Source organism: Haematobia irritans, chromosome 3, assembly GCF_050003625.1.
Source record: "Haematobia irritans isolate KBUSLIRL chromosome 3, ASM5000362v1, whole genome shotgun sequence".
NCBI classification, from domain to species: domain Eukaryota; kingdom Metazoa; phylum Arthropoda; class Insecta; order Diptera; family Muscidae; genus Haematobia; species Haematobia irritans.
Window position 1 is genome coordinate 229,770,735 of NC_134399.1, and position 16,296 is coordinate 229,787,030.

Below are 16,296 nucleotides of genomic sequence, written 5' to 3' on the forward strand. Positions count from 1 at the left end.
ACCTTCATCCGATGGTCCAAATTTTCGATGACGCTGAGGCATAATGGAGGTTCTATGCCGTTAATGTGCCGAATTATCTCATCCTTTAGCTCTTGAATTGTTGCTGGCTTATCGACGTACACCTTTTCTTTCAAATAACCCCAAAGAAAAGTCCAACGGTGTCAAATCACATGATCTTAGCGGCCAATTGACATCGCCATTACGTGAGATAACACGGCCATTGAATTTGTTGCGCAAAAGAGCCATTGTTTCGTTAGGTGTGTGGCAAGTGGCACCGTCCTGCTGAAACCACATATCGTCCACATCCATAACTTCCAATTCGGACCATAAAAAGTTCGTTATCATCTCACGATAGCGAACACCATTCACAGTAACTGCCTGACCGGCCTCATTTTGGCCCGATGATGCCGCCAGCCCATAAACCGCACCAAACAGTCACTCTTTGTGGGTGCATCGGTTTTTCGACAATCACTCTTGGATTCTCATTCGCCCAAATGCGGAAATTCTGTTTATTGACGAATCCATTGAGGTGAAAATGTGCCTCATCACTGAAGATGATTTTCTTCGAAAATTGATCATCCACTGTTGCCATTTCTTGGAACCATCTAACACCTTGTTGGATTGTGTATCTCTCCATGGTTCAAATTGAGTAAGTCTGAAATAGAGAAATGTCAAATAAAATTCGGAAAAAAACTTGGCGTTTAGGAGTGGTTCACATTCAACATAGGTCCTTACAATTTAACCACCCTTTATGTTTGTTAGACGGGCGTTGCAAATTGATTGTATCCATTTGGAAAATCTGAAGAAGACGACAATGTACCACATGTTGTAAAATCTGTTGCAGAGTGTGGTAAAACACTAGGAGTAGAGCGACTGGGGATTTATTCTTTACAATTTATAGTGTCCAGTTCTGTGTGAGATTTGGTGGCAAAACAATCGAAAACTAGTAGAAAAAACTTTTCAATGAATGCGTGTGCGTATGTATATGTAATCATTTTGAGACGTTTGACGATGTTTTCAATTAAATTTCGGAGAAATAAACGCGGAATAGTTCCAAAATGGCTGTTTTCTTCCTTCGAAATCTATTGCCAACACTCTCATTTTTCAACTCGAAAGAATGGTTAAGGGAAGTTTTTTTTCGTGCTAACAAACATAGTACCCACCCTAAAATGTAATCGCTAGATCGTCTTAAAATTTCACGCAGATTACTATTATATGAATATTCATTAATTATATGGTCTGGAAATTTTAATAAAATTTACTTATTTTTTGCTTTTGTGCCACCCAAAATACAGATTCTCGTACACCAAATATTGCACAAAAATGTGCTGAAAAAAATAGTGGTAAAAGTTAGTCAAATTGATATATGATTTGCACTCATTTTTACTTAGCAGCAAGAATATTTCTTAAATTGACATCCCTAAACTACAAAAGAATTCAATAAATATGTTTCACATTGTGACAACAACCACCCCTTTTTCTCTTCGAATTGATTATACAAAGAGTGATAGAAAGAGATTCGTCAATACAAAGAGAATGCTCACTAGTTGAAATTATCATAATTGTACTCGACCGAACAAAAAATATCCGCTCACACACACACATCTACAGCTAAACACTTACGCACAATCGCAATGCAAGGCGGAACACATGCTGGCTGAGGATACAAAACCAAACAGCCAGCTGGTTTTTGTATCCTACGCCACTCTCTATCAGCCATTCTCGCACAACCGGAATGTGCATTTGTTTGCCTCAGTTTGTGTGTTAGATTACGCGATGCTCTGTCTAAACAATTGCTCTTTTTGTGTTTTCTTCGCTAACTGCATTATTCCCATTTCGATACATTTATTATTTTGTTCTTATAGAACGGGCAGACAACCCATCAAACATTTTCGATCATAATTGTCTTATTGATTTCCTCAACCGATTAAATCAATCATAAAACATAAGAGAAAATGTGCCCTCAAAATGATTTCCATCAAAGAGTCCTTAAATAATAATTTATGAGTTTGTGAAGTGTTTTCGCTTTAACTTGCAAAACATAAATTAACTTTTGTTTAAGAAACGATCATTTTATGCGTATTATACTTTTGTTGTCTCGTAATATAGTCATTAATGACTACCAACATGAGTGTCATGCAATGAGAACATCTCAATTTTGCATAAAACTGATTAAAAAAATATTCACGTTCATTATTAGTAGATATATAAATTATGATTAATACAAAAAGTAGTCATTCCAATGGTCAACCGTCTTACGGCTCAGAGAATGTTTGAAGGGACACGGCGTGTATGACCAAGTACATACAAATGTATGGTTGCTGCGAGTGTGTGAGTGTACAATCCACGTATTCGTAATCATTGTATGGGTGAGTGTTTTCTTTAAAATATTTCAGATTGCTGCTGTGCTGTTGCTTTGGATTGGTGATTACTTTTCAATCATTTTTAGTATATTTCAATGCGTTGAAAGTGCCTAAACAACAACAGGTGGTTGGCTTAGAGCTACGGTATTTAAAAAAACGGAAGTCAATTGATTCGCTTTCTACGCCAATCAACGCAGTATACAAACCCTAACTTCAATGCGTCTAATACGTAAATGTCACATAACCAAGTGTTACAAGTCCGGGATCAAAAACAAAACTTTGCAATTGGTAGCAAGTGAATAAAAACCAGCTTTGGAAGTCAGCTGTTGGTCGTTTTAGACACAAGTCTAAAAGTCATTGTACACATACAACAATCACTCACTTGATTGTTGACATTGATTACTTGTTAGCTAGGGTGTCTGTGGATACGATTAATTGTTCTGTGAAAATGTATCCCAAATCTATAAAATAAAGCGAACATTTGCACTCTCTTTCTCTCTCTCTCTACCTCAATCAGTCAATCACTTTGTCTTATGATTTACCCCAAAATAAAGTGGACTCTCTTTTGTTTACTTCGACTGGCTCATTGGTGGGCTTTTGGCTTTGTGTGAGTGCGCGCATTTAAGATACCCAAACGACTGTGGATCGCGTTGTATCAGCTGGTTGTTTGCCTGGTTAACTCTGGCGATGTCTGCAGTCATGGAATCGTGACCATTGCGCGCACAAGTAGAGCTCCCTATACGTCACAACGCACGCTACCAAAGAAAACAAGTTGTTCATAATCGAATACCAATACAAATGCAAAAATTTGTGTAAAAAGAAAGGAAAAAGCAAACAAATGTAAACTAAAAAAGTGCAAGAGAATAACGGTTGTTGCTACCTGAAGATCGATAATTGTCAAGATTTGCAGGCAATCACTTTCAGTCCCTAATTAGACGACACTTAAAAAAGATCTCGCTCTGCTATTGACCATCAAACCCATTGTCTGCTGGTCCAGTCTGGTGCTTTATTCTAAAATTACATGCAGTATTATACGGTCTCCCACAGAACATCTGTCATTACACAGTGCTTCTGTTTTTAATTGTGTCCCCACCGTTATCAATCAATAGTGCTTCCAACAAAAGTTTAATTTTTTTCTGGATGAGTGAAAACGAAAATTGTGACATCATCACCATCGATTGCTGATACTTTTAACCGGATTTCTCGTTCAAATCGTTAGTTCAGGAGTCTTGCCTCAAGGCCACCTTTGTTATCTTCGAAATACGCGCAACAGCAACGGAAGTAAAACAATTGACACACGCCTTTACAACACCCAATCCCAATCGATTCAGCACCCCACAGTAAACAGTCAACAACAAACAGATCAATATCTCCCCCTGTAAAATTAAAACAACAACGAAATCTTCAGAATACAACAACAAAAATGTGTATACCAAGTGAAACCGTGTAATAGCAATCATAGATGTAGAATAGAAAACAAAGAGAACACAAAGTCGTTGTCGATTTTAACAAAAGCAAAATCTAATTTCAGTTCAAGTGCGTTCGATTTTAGCTGTCTTCTCGAAAAAAAAAAACAGAACAAACAAATAATCATAAGTAACATAAGTAACATAAATATAAATAAATAAAATTACTAAAAAAAACAACATACTATGAAGCCACAAACATCAACGAAAAAGGTGGCGCCCGATGGTGGCTGGGGTTGGGTTGCTTGTTTTGGTGTTAGCCTGGTCAATGTAAGTACGGAATAATCCTAGTCTCAATAAAATATCCTCGCCTAAAATGTCGTTTACATTTCCGAACATATTTTGCCAATTTCAGAAAATCAGACAACCCAATAACTTTTCTTTTAATGTTTCCTAAATCAATTAAATTTATTGTAATTCCATTGTTGCTATTGTGGTCGTCTTAGCCATTGTCTACTACCGGCTCTACTTCTACTAATTTATCACTGCACAATGGGTAGAACGTTAAAAACAACAGATAAAATGGATATAACCAGAAATAATTAGTTTCTGAAAGATTTTCATTTACTAACCAAATACACTAAGAGAACACATGTATAACTTATCAAGGTCATGAAATCAACGAACAACTAAAAATGCAGTTTTATAATTCCAAGCTTCAGTTCTTAATTCCTTTTCGCTTCAAAGCTGCAGCGAACCTAATTGTCGACTTTCAACCCAGTAAAAATCGAAAAGTCGAAGTACTATATTTACTCTTGGAATTGGAAAAATATAATTATTCCAAATCCAAATGTTAAATAATTTAAATTGACCACATAATTATCGAATGTCCAATTTATGGTGTTAACTTAATATTAACTTAATTAATCTTAATCTTACTCTTATTTTTAAGAATCTCCGTTAGAACAAAGTTTTCTAACCAACGTACAGTGGACACGTCAGTTAGGAACTTAACTGGTAAAATTTTTTCACTTAAATTTACCTCGCAGTGAAAATATCTTTATCCTACGGTTTCATGGAGGTACATGAAAAGAGAACTCTTATTGGCGTCAACTTTGTGATTCGTTGAAGTTCACAAAAGTCGGAAGAAGTTGAATACCTCAAAATTCGACATATAAATAATAATATCAATCTTTAAGCTAAAAACATTAACAAAAATGTAATATACATACATATGTACACGGATGAAAAAGGCTGTTTTTCATATGTTTGGCTATAAACATTATATGTTTGGAACACAAATTTTTAAACACAATATTATTGAGTGCAAGCATATAATGTTCATAAACTAGCATAACATGTTTGGGACATATATGTTAATATGTTAGGACATAAAATGTTTGTAAATATAATATGCTTGGATGCAAACATATATTAATTTAGAAATAGCCTATAAACATATATGTGTTTAGTAGCTTGGAGCGCTTTTTAACAGGGAGCGATATTGAATTAAGTTGGTGGTTGTTGCTTGTTATTACAAAATTAACATTTTATTTTTCCTTGGGCAATTGATCAGCTACTTCTTTGATCCTTACAAACTGTGTGGTCCGCTGTTCGAATCCCCGTCCGGCAAAAGGTAAAATTAAAATAAAAAAATCATACAATTGAATAATTTCTTCTACAATGTTTGTATTACAGAAAAAGGTGCTAAGAACTAAAAAATCTCGTGGAAGTGAGAAAGATGTGGGGGAATATACAATTGGGCAGAAACAACATTTTGAGCATTCAGGTCGAAAACCTATGTTGTTAGCACCTATATTACCTGTTTTTCAGGTAATATATCATAACGAATTATCATAACGAATTATTTCATTTTCATAATTCGTTATGATTGTAAATATATAAATAAATAAATAAAATTTTGAGCACAATATTGTTTGGGAGAATTTTTTTAAGCATATAATATTTTTGGGTGCAAAATGCTTCCAAACGTATTATATGTTCACATAATAACATATTGTTTTTTGGAAGACAACATTATTGAATTTGGATGCAAAAATACAAAATGTTTGGAACTTAGACTACCCAAACATTTATTGTTTAGACTAATATGCTTTCAAGCATATTATATATTGGAAGAGATCAAACATATAAATGTTTGGGCAATACCCAAAAATGTATATGCTTGAAGCAAAATATGTTTGGGAGTATATGTTACAGAAGCGATTTTTTGTGAGCGTGTATATATTTTCCAGGCCACGTTTTCTTTTTTCGATTTGCCAGAAACAACATGCATTCTTATTTTACTTCCTTTCTTAGTAATTTTTATTGTGAAACACGATTATCTTTATAAAAAATAAATTAATTTTCCCCATTGTGCGTCGTGCGATCGACCTGTGCCAAGCCACATTACCTGTCCATCAAGTCTTAAAATAACACGGTACCTATACCTATCATCATCAACTCCTACTCATCATTGTGCCAGTCATTCAGTTGAACTGGCACTAGTTCGTTGCCGTCATACAGACAATGGGGAAACTTAACGATCACGCTTCTAAAACGTGATATGGTATTCTTCTCAAAAAATTCCATTCTGTGTTTTGCTTTGTTCATTTATCCAATGTTTCTTCATTTTTTCCTCCATGTCTATTATTATTTTGTGTTTCATTTTTTGAGTTGAACAAGAAAGAACAAACAATAAAATATGTATTCCATATATTCTACATAAGTAAACAGTGACGCATCGACATGAGTGTTTGTGTGTTAGTGCGCTGTTGGTGGAATATCGATCATTGGGAGGATTGTGCAACACCCTCTTGCTGCACACACATAGAAATGAGATGCAAAAAACGATTCATTGAGATTAGAATTCAAATTCAAAAACTCGCAGGCGAGAGAGCGATTGCAATTGCTGTATTTACTTCAAAAAAGTCTGTCAGCAGCATTTCTTGAAGAGTGGAAATTTTGGCATCCTTGAGCAATAGGTTTTTGAATTACTGGAAACAAAATATGAAAAAAATATAAACATCTTCCTATTGGAATTTCTTATTAGAATACCATATAAAATTTCATAAAGATGTGTGTCAAGAAGGCACACTATTCCTCACTATTCCTAAAACAAATAAAAAAAGAAAGATCCTTTAGTTCTCTATTAGATGGTAAAACTGGGTATTGTGGAGGCACTGTGACTAAATGATCGTTCGGCTAATTTGAGTACATTTGTACGCAGGATTGTATCGCAAAAAACTTTTTGTGTTTGGATATTCACATATAGGTGGCGCTGAAACGAATATTCATATACGAATTTATTTTCCCTCACATAGCAATCTCGTACCTAAATATTTTATACTGATATTTTTAATACAAATATATCGAAGGTCAAACTTTATAATATTTGGGGATACATACTTTTCGTGCTTATAAAGGGTGTTTTGTTAAGAGCTTGATAACTTTTTTTTTTTAAAAAAACGCATAAAATTTGCAAAATCTCATCGGTTCTTTATTTGAAACATTAGATTGGTCCATGACATTTACTTTTTGAAGATAATTTCATTTAAATGTTGACCGCGGCTGCGTCTTAGGTGGTCCATTCGGAAAGTCCAATTTTGGGCAACTTTTTCGAGCATTTCGGCCGGAATAGCCCGAATTTCTTCGGAAATGTTGTCTTCCAAAGCTGGAATAGTTGCTGGCTTATTTCTGTAGACTTTAGACTTGACGTAGCCCCACAAAAAATAGTCTAAAGGCGTCAAATCGCATGATCTTGGTGGCCAACTTACCGGTCCATTTCTTGAGATGAATTGTTCTCCGAAGTTTTCCCTCAAAATGGCCATAGAATCGCGAGCTGTGTGGCATGTAGCGCCATCTTGTTGAAACCACATGTCAACCAAGTTCAGTTCTTCCATTTTTGGCAACAAAAAGTTTGTTAGCATCGAACGATAGCGATCGCCATTCACCGTAACGTTGCGTCCAACAGCATCTTTGAAAAAATACGGTCCAATGATTCCACCAGCGTACAAACCACACCAAACAGTGCATTTTTCGGGATGCATGGGCAGTTCTTGAACGGCTTCTGGTTGCTCTTCACTCCAAATGCGGCAATTTTGCTTATTTACGTAGCCATTCAACCAGAAATGAGCCTCATCGCTGAACAAAATTTGTCGATAAAAAAGCGGATTTTCTGCCAACTTTTCTAGGGCCCATTCACTGAAAATTCGACGTTGTGGCAGATCGTAAGTCTATTCATGATGAAATGTCAAAGCATACTGAGCATCTTTCTCTTTGACACCATGTCTGAAATCCCACGTGATCTGTCAAATACTAATGCATGAAAATCCTAACCTCAAAAGAATCACCCTTTATAAGCAATCTTTCACCATTGTGATCCTTTGTTGTCTGAAGACCACCTTGTTTACTTATTCGATTCATTTATTTTCTTTGTTGTTACAAATTACAAATTTTACTCTGACATGGCATTAACTAAAAGACTGATAAAACATATAACTGGCCAACATTTAGGCCATTCAATTTACCTTACATACATACGCTTTTTAAACGTACAAAAACACATTGAGTGCGAGAACCTCTTCAGAATGTTTCGATCGACATGAGTACATTTATTGCCACTAGAGATCAGCTACTTTTGATACAAATTTTGATAGCAATTTGACCGTCACCTTATTAACTGCTGTAGATTAACTTGACTTTCGCTATATCTCTTCTTGAATGCCCGATATTACTTGGAAAGCAGATTAAGTCGAGTTGGCAAATTGAAATAATTGACATTTTTATTAAATTATGTTCTTAGTCAAATCGTAGAATTTTATAATCAAGATCGGTATTTGTATCAAACTTTTCCTCCCTCAATTGGTGACAGGTTTGAAATAACAAAAGATCTATCACTATAGTTGACTAATTGGATTATGAGTACCCTGTCCAATAAATAATTATGTGTATTATCAAATGGAGTTTTTATTTAATTTATCTCTACAAGATATATTTATGGAATTAATATTAAACTATATCCTTTGCGGATTGGATAAGTAGACGTAGGAGGAAGACAGATAAAGCTCCCATAAGCCACAGTTACAAAAAGTTTTATCCGAGTCCTTGATGCAAACCAACGCATTGTGGTGGCTGACACATATAACATATATTCCATTATATTTGCATCTCAATGATACTGTTCATTTTCTTATTGTCCAGTCCGAGCGACGTATTAATCTTTTTGTATTTATCTAATTTATTTAGTTAAGTTAATTCTAGAAGTAGACACACACAGAAACATATTATTTGTTTTTTTTTTGTGGACTTTTCCCTTAAATATATTAACTTTAACATAATAAGTTTTTAATAATATGTATGGACTCTCAAAAAATACGCAGTATATTCGAACTGGTTTTCTCCTGACATAAATAATATAAACAATACAACACGAGGCCATTTTTCTAGGGAATGCGTATCTTTAGTTGCATTTAGTTTTCTCATTTCATTCATTTATTTTATGAATAGTGTTCACAAAAAATATCCAATGGTGAAGTTCATAAATTGTATAAAGAAATTTCATAAATTTAACAAATACTTTTGAATGGCTACTATTACATAATACGTATGAAAAGTTTTATGTTATAAATGAATAATATATACTTTTACATAATATTTCCGAAAAGCTATAGAATTATACATTCTACTATTCTTTCTCGCCCTAATGCTTAAACATACTAGATTAAAAATGCAAATCTACTTTTTTCAACAAGCATGAATGAATGAAAGGGGAGTTTATAAGGTTTTATTCCATCAAATTTATCCATCATAGAAGCCAGCAAAACATCCACGAAACAAGGAATAGTACCTATATTAATTCTTTAAATTATTTTACATTGTCAATAAAAGTATACTTAATATAATCAGTTTTCTAAAAGACACCAGATTTTATAAATCTGTCAAAATACCAAACGCAAAAAATAAATCGAAGTTTTTAGTTGGCCTTAATGAAACAACTTTATTAACAAAAGAAAACTTTTTTGAATAAAAAATTTACTCTGGAGAAAGGACGGTACAACATATTTGTTTGTCTATTTTCGTCAAATTCTAATAACTATGCCAATTTTTGTGTGTCATGCTAATTGCTTTGGTCATCAAGGCTTTGTGTAGAATATCATCACACTTTGTTCATACATATACAAATTCCTTATAAACAATGACAACAATATTTCAGAACCAATCTTATCTCATGGTTTTTTTTATAAAAAAAAGAAAAAACAAAATGAATTTACCCATTCTGGTATTAAGTATTCAACATTTTGTGACTTGTCTCGTCTTACCGTTTACAATGACGTTACTCGAGCATTTTTCCAATCTTTATTTCTTTCTTCTTTGTTGTATGCGAAAAATCGTTTCAAACGAAAATGCAAAAACTAAAGTAAATGCTGACATTGAAAAATTGCAATAAAAAAATGTGCATTTATTGCGCCGTACGTAGTCTTGACTGGGAACATTATGTGCAGTCGGTCAAGACACGGCAAAAATGGCAAATACAGAAATCTACGAATTGTGGGTGCCCCCGGATATTTTGCCAAAATTTCAGTAATGCCAACAAATGACGAATATAATTGCTGACCCCTACCACCACCACCTCCTAACCAAACAGTTAGTTTGGTTCGCACCACAACCAAATTAGTGCGGTTGGTTGCAAATATGATTATTCAGCTAATAGTATACGTGAAGTGTTTTTTTTTATTTTTAAATCATTAAATTGAAATCTTAGCCACACAAAATTCTTTGTACTCTAAAAAGAATTACATTTTAGCAAATAAATCTGATCCATTATTGTAGCTAAAAATTCCAAGTTACTCGTACCCAAAGATAATACCATGTGACAAAATGTTTTTTGTCTTAAATTTCGTTTCTTGGACAAAACATATTGTCTGCGTGTATACATTCTCATCTATTCACATCCGGTGGCTAAATATGTAACGAGCTCATGAATCCCGGTTAACAATAAATGAAAAGCAAAAATAAAAATATTTGCTTATATTAGTACACATAACCCGATACAGTGGGAGACATATGCATAAATATAAACTAGTGATGAGAGAAGATATTTCATCTTCCAAATGTAGATGGAATCATTCCTTCAGGAATCGTCTCAGACCAGCGGACGGACCTCTAGAACCTCTATTTGTTGACGTATTACAAATTATTTCGCTACAAAAAACATAGTAAATGAACTCGGCAAAAAAAAACCAATGATTATGTAGCGATCACGGTTGCCGCTCGTGCCGAAAATAATCTACCAAAATTTTAAGGAAATTTTAACAAAAATCTAAAAAATCTTATTTTGTAGTTTTTGATCGAATTTTTGTGGTTAGTATGAAAAAAAATTTCTTCGAAAGAAATTTTTTTATTATTATTTTAGAAGTTTATTTATTACATGTGTTGATCTCTCCTACTAGTGACATTTGTTTGGGTGTGTAATTATTTTTAAAGATACTGATTTTATAGAAAATTTTGACAAGGTTTTATTTAACTTCTCTAGAAAATTTTGTCAAAATTGTTACTTCTACAGAAAATTTTGTCAAAATTTTATTTCTGTAGAAATTTTTTTAAACTTTTATTTCTATAGAAAATTTGACAAAATTGTATTCTTATAGAAAATTGAAGTACTCGTACCCCTAAGTTGGAGAGGTATATTTTGCAAAATCTACCAAAAACTTCCAGAATTCTATCAATCTACCAAACAGTAAAAAATCTAAAATTTTTGGTAGAACTCTACCAACTGTGGAAACCGTGGTATTGATACTAACGGATATAATTATTTTAAGTAAAGTAGTAACTCTACGTTTTTATACAACAAATTTCTATAGACACTCCAAAGTGTCGTCAAGTCAACAATTGACGACATAGTCAAATAATACTCAAGCATTTAAATTAGTCGCTCAATTGTGCAAGTTCCTTGGCTGGTTCAATTAACTAAAGTTTTCAACGAACCCAGTATTTTCCTCGAGACATAGATTTGCAGACAAATAATTCATCACTTACTACACAATATTTAATTTATTGGTGATATTATATGTAACATACACAGAAAAAAAGTAAACTGTTTTATAGGGAGAATGAACTAACGAATGCGAAAATTTAATTAAATTGTATTCCACATTTTGAGATTTCCACAAAGCAGGAAAATTTAATGCGCTGGTGTACTTTTTGACTGTAATTCACGAAATTACACCTTCTCATAGAAGAAAAAATGAACTAAAAATACAGAAAAATTTAAACCATAGTCAATTCGCACTATTTTTGGGAAGCGTACTAATATCTTCTTCTGCATTAGTTATATTGAACTTATGTGTACGGTCATTGGACTTCATACCCATGTTTAGTTCATAATATGTTTGAGACATACTTAAAAAAAAGCGAAAATTTTATTGGACCATGGAAAATTTCGCAAAAAATAATAAAATTTATCTACACGGACGAAAAATACTGTTTTTCATATGTTTCTGTATAAAAAATATATATTTGGAACATTTTAGCACATTATTTTTATGTACAAACATATAATGTTCATAAACTAGCATAACATGTTTGGAACATAAAATTTTTTAAAATATAATATGTGTGGTTGCAAACATATATTAATTTAGAAATTGCCTATAAACATATACGTGTTTAGATAGAGAGTATAAAAAAAAATAAAGATGGCGAATCAGAGAGATAACGAAAGACATCTTAAATATTTACATTACATTATATGTTTGAACACAACAAACAATATTTTGTTTGGACAAATTCTGAAAATATATATGTTTGAATGTATTTGGGAGTATATGTTACAGAAACGGATTTTTTCTATGTATTTTAATTAAACAGCAATGTTCCTACTGTGATTTGTTTTTGGTATTACCTTAAGTTAAGTATTTACAATATGCACGTGGACCTCTATAATATTGGTGTACGTCGCTTTACATGAAGAATAGAAATCTGTCCCATTATCAGCCACCATTATATTTTCCAAGATACCATGTGGAATGACGCGGAACCTCTTTGTCAATATTGAACGTAGCAACATACCTAGCAGACCGAACAGTAGAAGTAGCAGACCACGATAATCTAATTTATGTCAATATTTTCATTACATTCCGTTCAAAGGCTGGGATATATGTGATTGCTACACCCATGTATTTTTTGTAGGAATAGAGAAAATATTCAATTGCTTTCTCAAAAGGCGCGTAATCATGGATATTCCAATGTTTTCGTTTGCATTGAATATTGAAATTTCTTCGAGTGTTTGTGGTTTTTTATTTAAGTTGTTCTCCTATTTGTTTTGTTATTTTTACTACCTACCGCAAAATGAATTTATTTGATTTCTAATTGAACTTTATTACGAAATTGAAGAATATAACCATCTCAACTGGTTCACACGTTCATTGGTTGGTTGGTTCCTTATCGTTTTTTGTTTTCTTTCATATGGCTTATTTGATTTTTGCATTGGCTTTTAATTATTTTCGGTCGGTCGGTCGGTCGATCTTCATAAAGACTGTGATTACCTGTTTGCAAATAGATCACGTGCATTGATTTTAAGTAGAAATTTACGTTGAACTTCATAAATGCCCATTATATTCAATATGTTTGCCAATAAATTATTTGATAAATGCAAAAACAAAACAAGATAAAATTGAATAAACAAAAACAATGCGAGAATAGAACATACGAGAGAGAAAAAAAAATTATTAAATGAAATGAAATAACCCGCTAGAATAGGAACTATCAACTATGAAATAACTTTATTGAATCCTATATATGGATATTCCATATATAGGATTCAATAAAGTTATATCAAAGTACACGAGAAGGGAGCCACCGTGGCGCAATGGTTAGCATGGCCGCCTTGCATACACAAGGTCTTGGGTTCGATTCCTGCTTCGACCGAACACCAAAAAGTTTTTCAGCGGTGGATTATCCCACCTCAATAATGCTGGTGACATTTCTGAGGGTTTCAAAGCTTCTATAAGTGGTTTCACAGCAATTTTGAACGCCGTTCGGCCTCGGCTATAAAAAGGATGTCAATTACCATTGAGCTTAACATGGAATCGGGCAGCACTCAGTGATAAGAGAGAAGTTCACCAATGTGGTATCACAATGGATTGAATAGTCTAAGTGAGCCTGATACATCGGGCTGCCACCTAACCTAACCTAACCTAACCTAATGTACACGAGAAGCAATATGATCACCCCAAACATATTTCAAAAGCAAAATACTATTGTTGGACGGTGGACATGGAACATTTTTGTCGCAAAAAATTTCTTTTCAACACACAATTGTCGCTATACCCATCAACACACAATCAATGCTTACAATCAAGTACTTCTAATTACACTGATAGAAAAAGTTTAGTTATATTAACCAGGGCTGTGGAGTCGGAGTCGGAGTCTTGGAGTCGGAGTCTGAAGATTTTGCTGGAGTCGGAGTCGGAGTCGTAAAAATTTTGCTCGACTCCGACTCCGGCTAAACCAATTTTTTTAAAACACTTCACATATTTGTAACTAAGCAAGTTTTTACGCAAATTAGTTTCCATTGCGTTATTCATTCGATCAATGTACAGCATGATTGTAAATGAAAATCAACTTCCAATTACGGCTATCTTTTTATGTTTCCCAGAATGTTTGACTAGCAGATGGGCTGGATCGATCCATTTTAATGCCCATATCAATTTATTTGAAATGTTTCGAACAATCGATATTATTTTTATTTTATTTTAAGGCAATATACATATGTGGAATATTGGCAAAAAATTTTTTCAAAGTTGTTTTTATAGAAAATTTTGTCAAAATGTTATTTCTATAAAAAGTTGTGTCAATTTTATTTCTATAGCAAATTTTGTCAAAATTTTAATTCTATAAAAATTTTATTCAAAATTTTATTACTATAGAAATATTTTTATACCCTGCTCCACACTGTGGAACAGGGTATTATAAGTTAGTGCATATGTTTGCAACACCCAGAAGGAGACGAGATAGATACATGGTGTCTTTGGCAAAAATGCTCAGGGTGGGCTCTTGAGTCGATAAGCGATGTCCGTCTGTCCGTCTGTCCGTGAACACATTTTTGTAATCAAAGTCTAGGTCGCAGTTTTAGTCCAATCGACTTCAAATTTGGTACAAGTATGTGTTTTGGCTCAGAATAGATCCCTATTGATTTTGGAAGAAATCGGTTCAGATGTAGATATAGCTCCCATATATATATTTCGACCGATATGGACTTATATGGCCCCAGAAGCCAGAGTTTTACCCCTATTTGCTTAAAATTTTGCACAAGAAGAACAATTAGTACTATAGTCAAGTGTGCCAAATTTTATTGAAATCGGTTCAGATTTAGATATAGCTCCCATATATATCTTTCGCCCGATATGGACTAATACGGTCCCAGAAGCCAGAGTTTTACCCCACTTTGGTTGAAATTTTGCACAGGGAGCAGAATTAGCATTATAGCTATGCGTGCCAAATTTGGTTGAAATCGGTTCAGATTTAGATATAGCTCCCATATATAGCCTTCGCCCGATTTACACTCATATGACCACAGAGGCCAATTTTTTGCTCCGATTTAGTTGAAATTTTGCACAGGGAGTAGAATTAGCATTGTTGCTATGCGAGCCAAATTTGGTTGAAATCTGTTCAGATTTATATATAGCTCCCATATATAGCTTTCGCCCGATTTACACTCATATGACCACAGAGGCCAATTTTTTGCTCCGATTTAGTTGAAATTTTGCACAGGGAGTAGAATTAGCATTGTAGCTATGCCTGCCAAATTTGGTTGAAATCGGTTCAGATTTAGATATAGCTTCCATATATATGTTTTTCTGATTTCGACAAAAATGGTCAAAATACCAACATTTTCCTTGTTCAATCGCCACTGCTTAGTCGAAAAGTTGTAAAAATGACTCTAATTTTCCTAAACTTCTAATACATATATATCGAGCGATAAATCATAAATAAACTATTGCGAAGTTTCCTTAAAATTTTAGACTTTCCTTACTTGTTAAATGTATGTATTTGGGACAAACCTTTATATATAGCCCCCAACACATTTGACGGATGTGATATGGTATCGATAATTTAGATCTACAAAGTGGTGCAGGGTATAACATAGTCGGCCCCGCCCGACTTTAGACTTTCCTTACTTGTTTTCTATAGAAAATTTAGTCAAAATTTTATTTCTATAGAAAATTTAGTCAAAATTTTATTTCTATAGAAAATTGAGTCAAAATTTAGTTTCTATAGAATATTTTGCAAAATTTTATTTCTATAGAAAATTTTGCAAAATTTTGTTTGTTACAAAATTTTTTTTTTTTAAATTTTATTTCTATTGATAATTTTATTTCTATAAAAATTTAAGTCAAAATTGTATTTCTATAGAAAATTTTGCCAAAATTTTATAGTAATAGATTTTTTTATTAGAAAATTTGGTCAAAATTTTATTTCTACAGAAAATTTGGTCAACATTTTATTTCTATAGGAAATTTTGTCAA

General features: G+C 33.2%; 1 protein-coding gene across 1 annotated transcript in view; it reads left to right on the plus strand.

Moving 5' to 3' along the window:
* Nucleotides 1-2,468: 2,468 nt before the first annotated feature.
* The window catches only part of LOC142228064 (monocarboxylate transporter 14), a 34,437-nt gene continuing 20,609 nt past the window's right edge, over nucleotides 2,469-16,296 (plus strand). Inside the window, exon 1 of the mRNA XM_075298368.1 lies at nucleotides 2,469-4,099. Coding sequence (XP_075154483.1) covers nucleotides 4,016-4,099 — 84 coding nt within the window. The 5' untranslated portion in view covers nucleotides 2,469-4,015. The remainder of the gene's footprint in view (nucleotides 4,100-16,296) is intronic.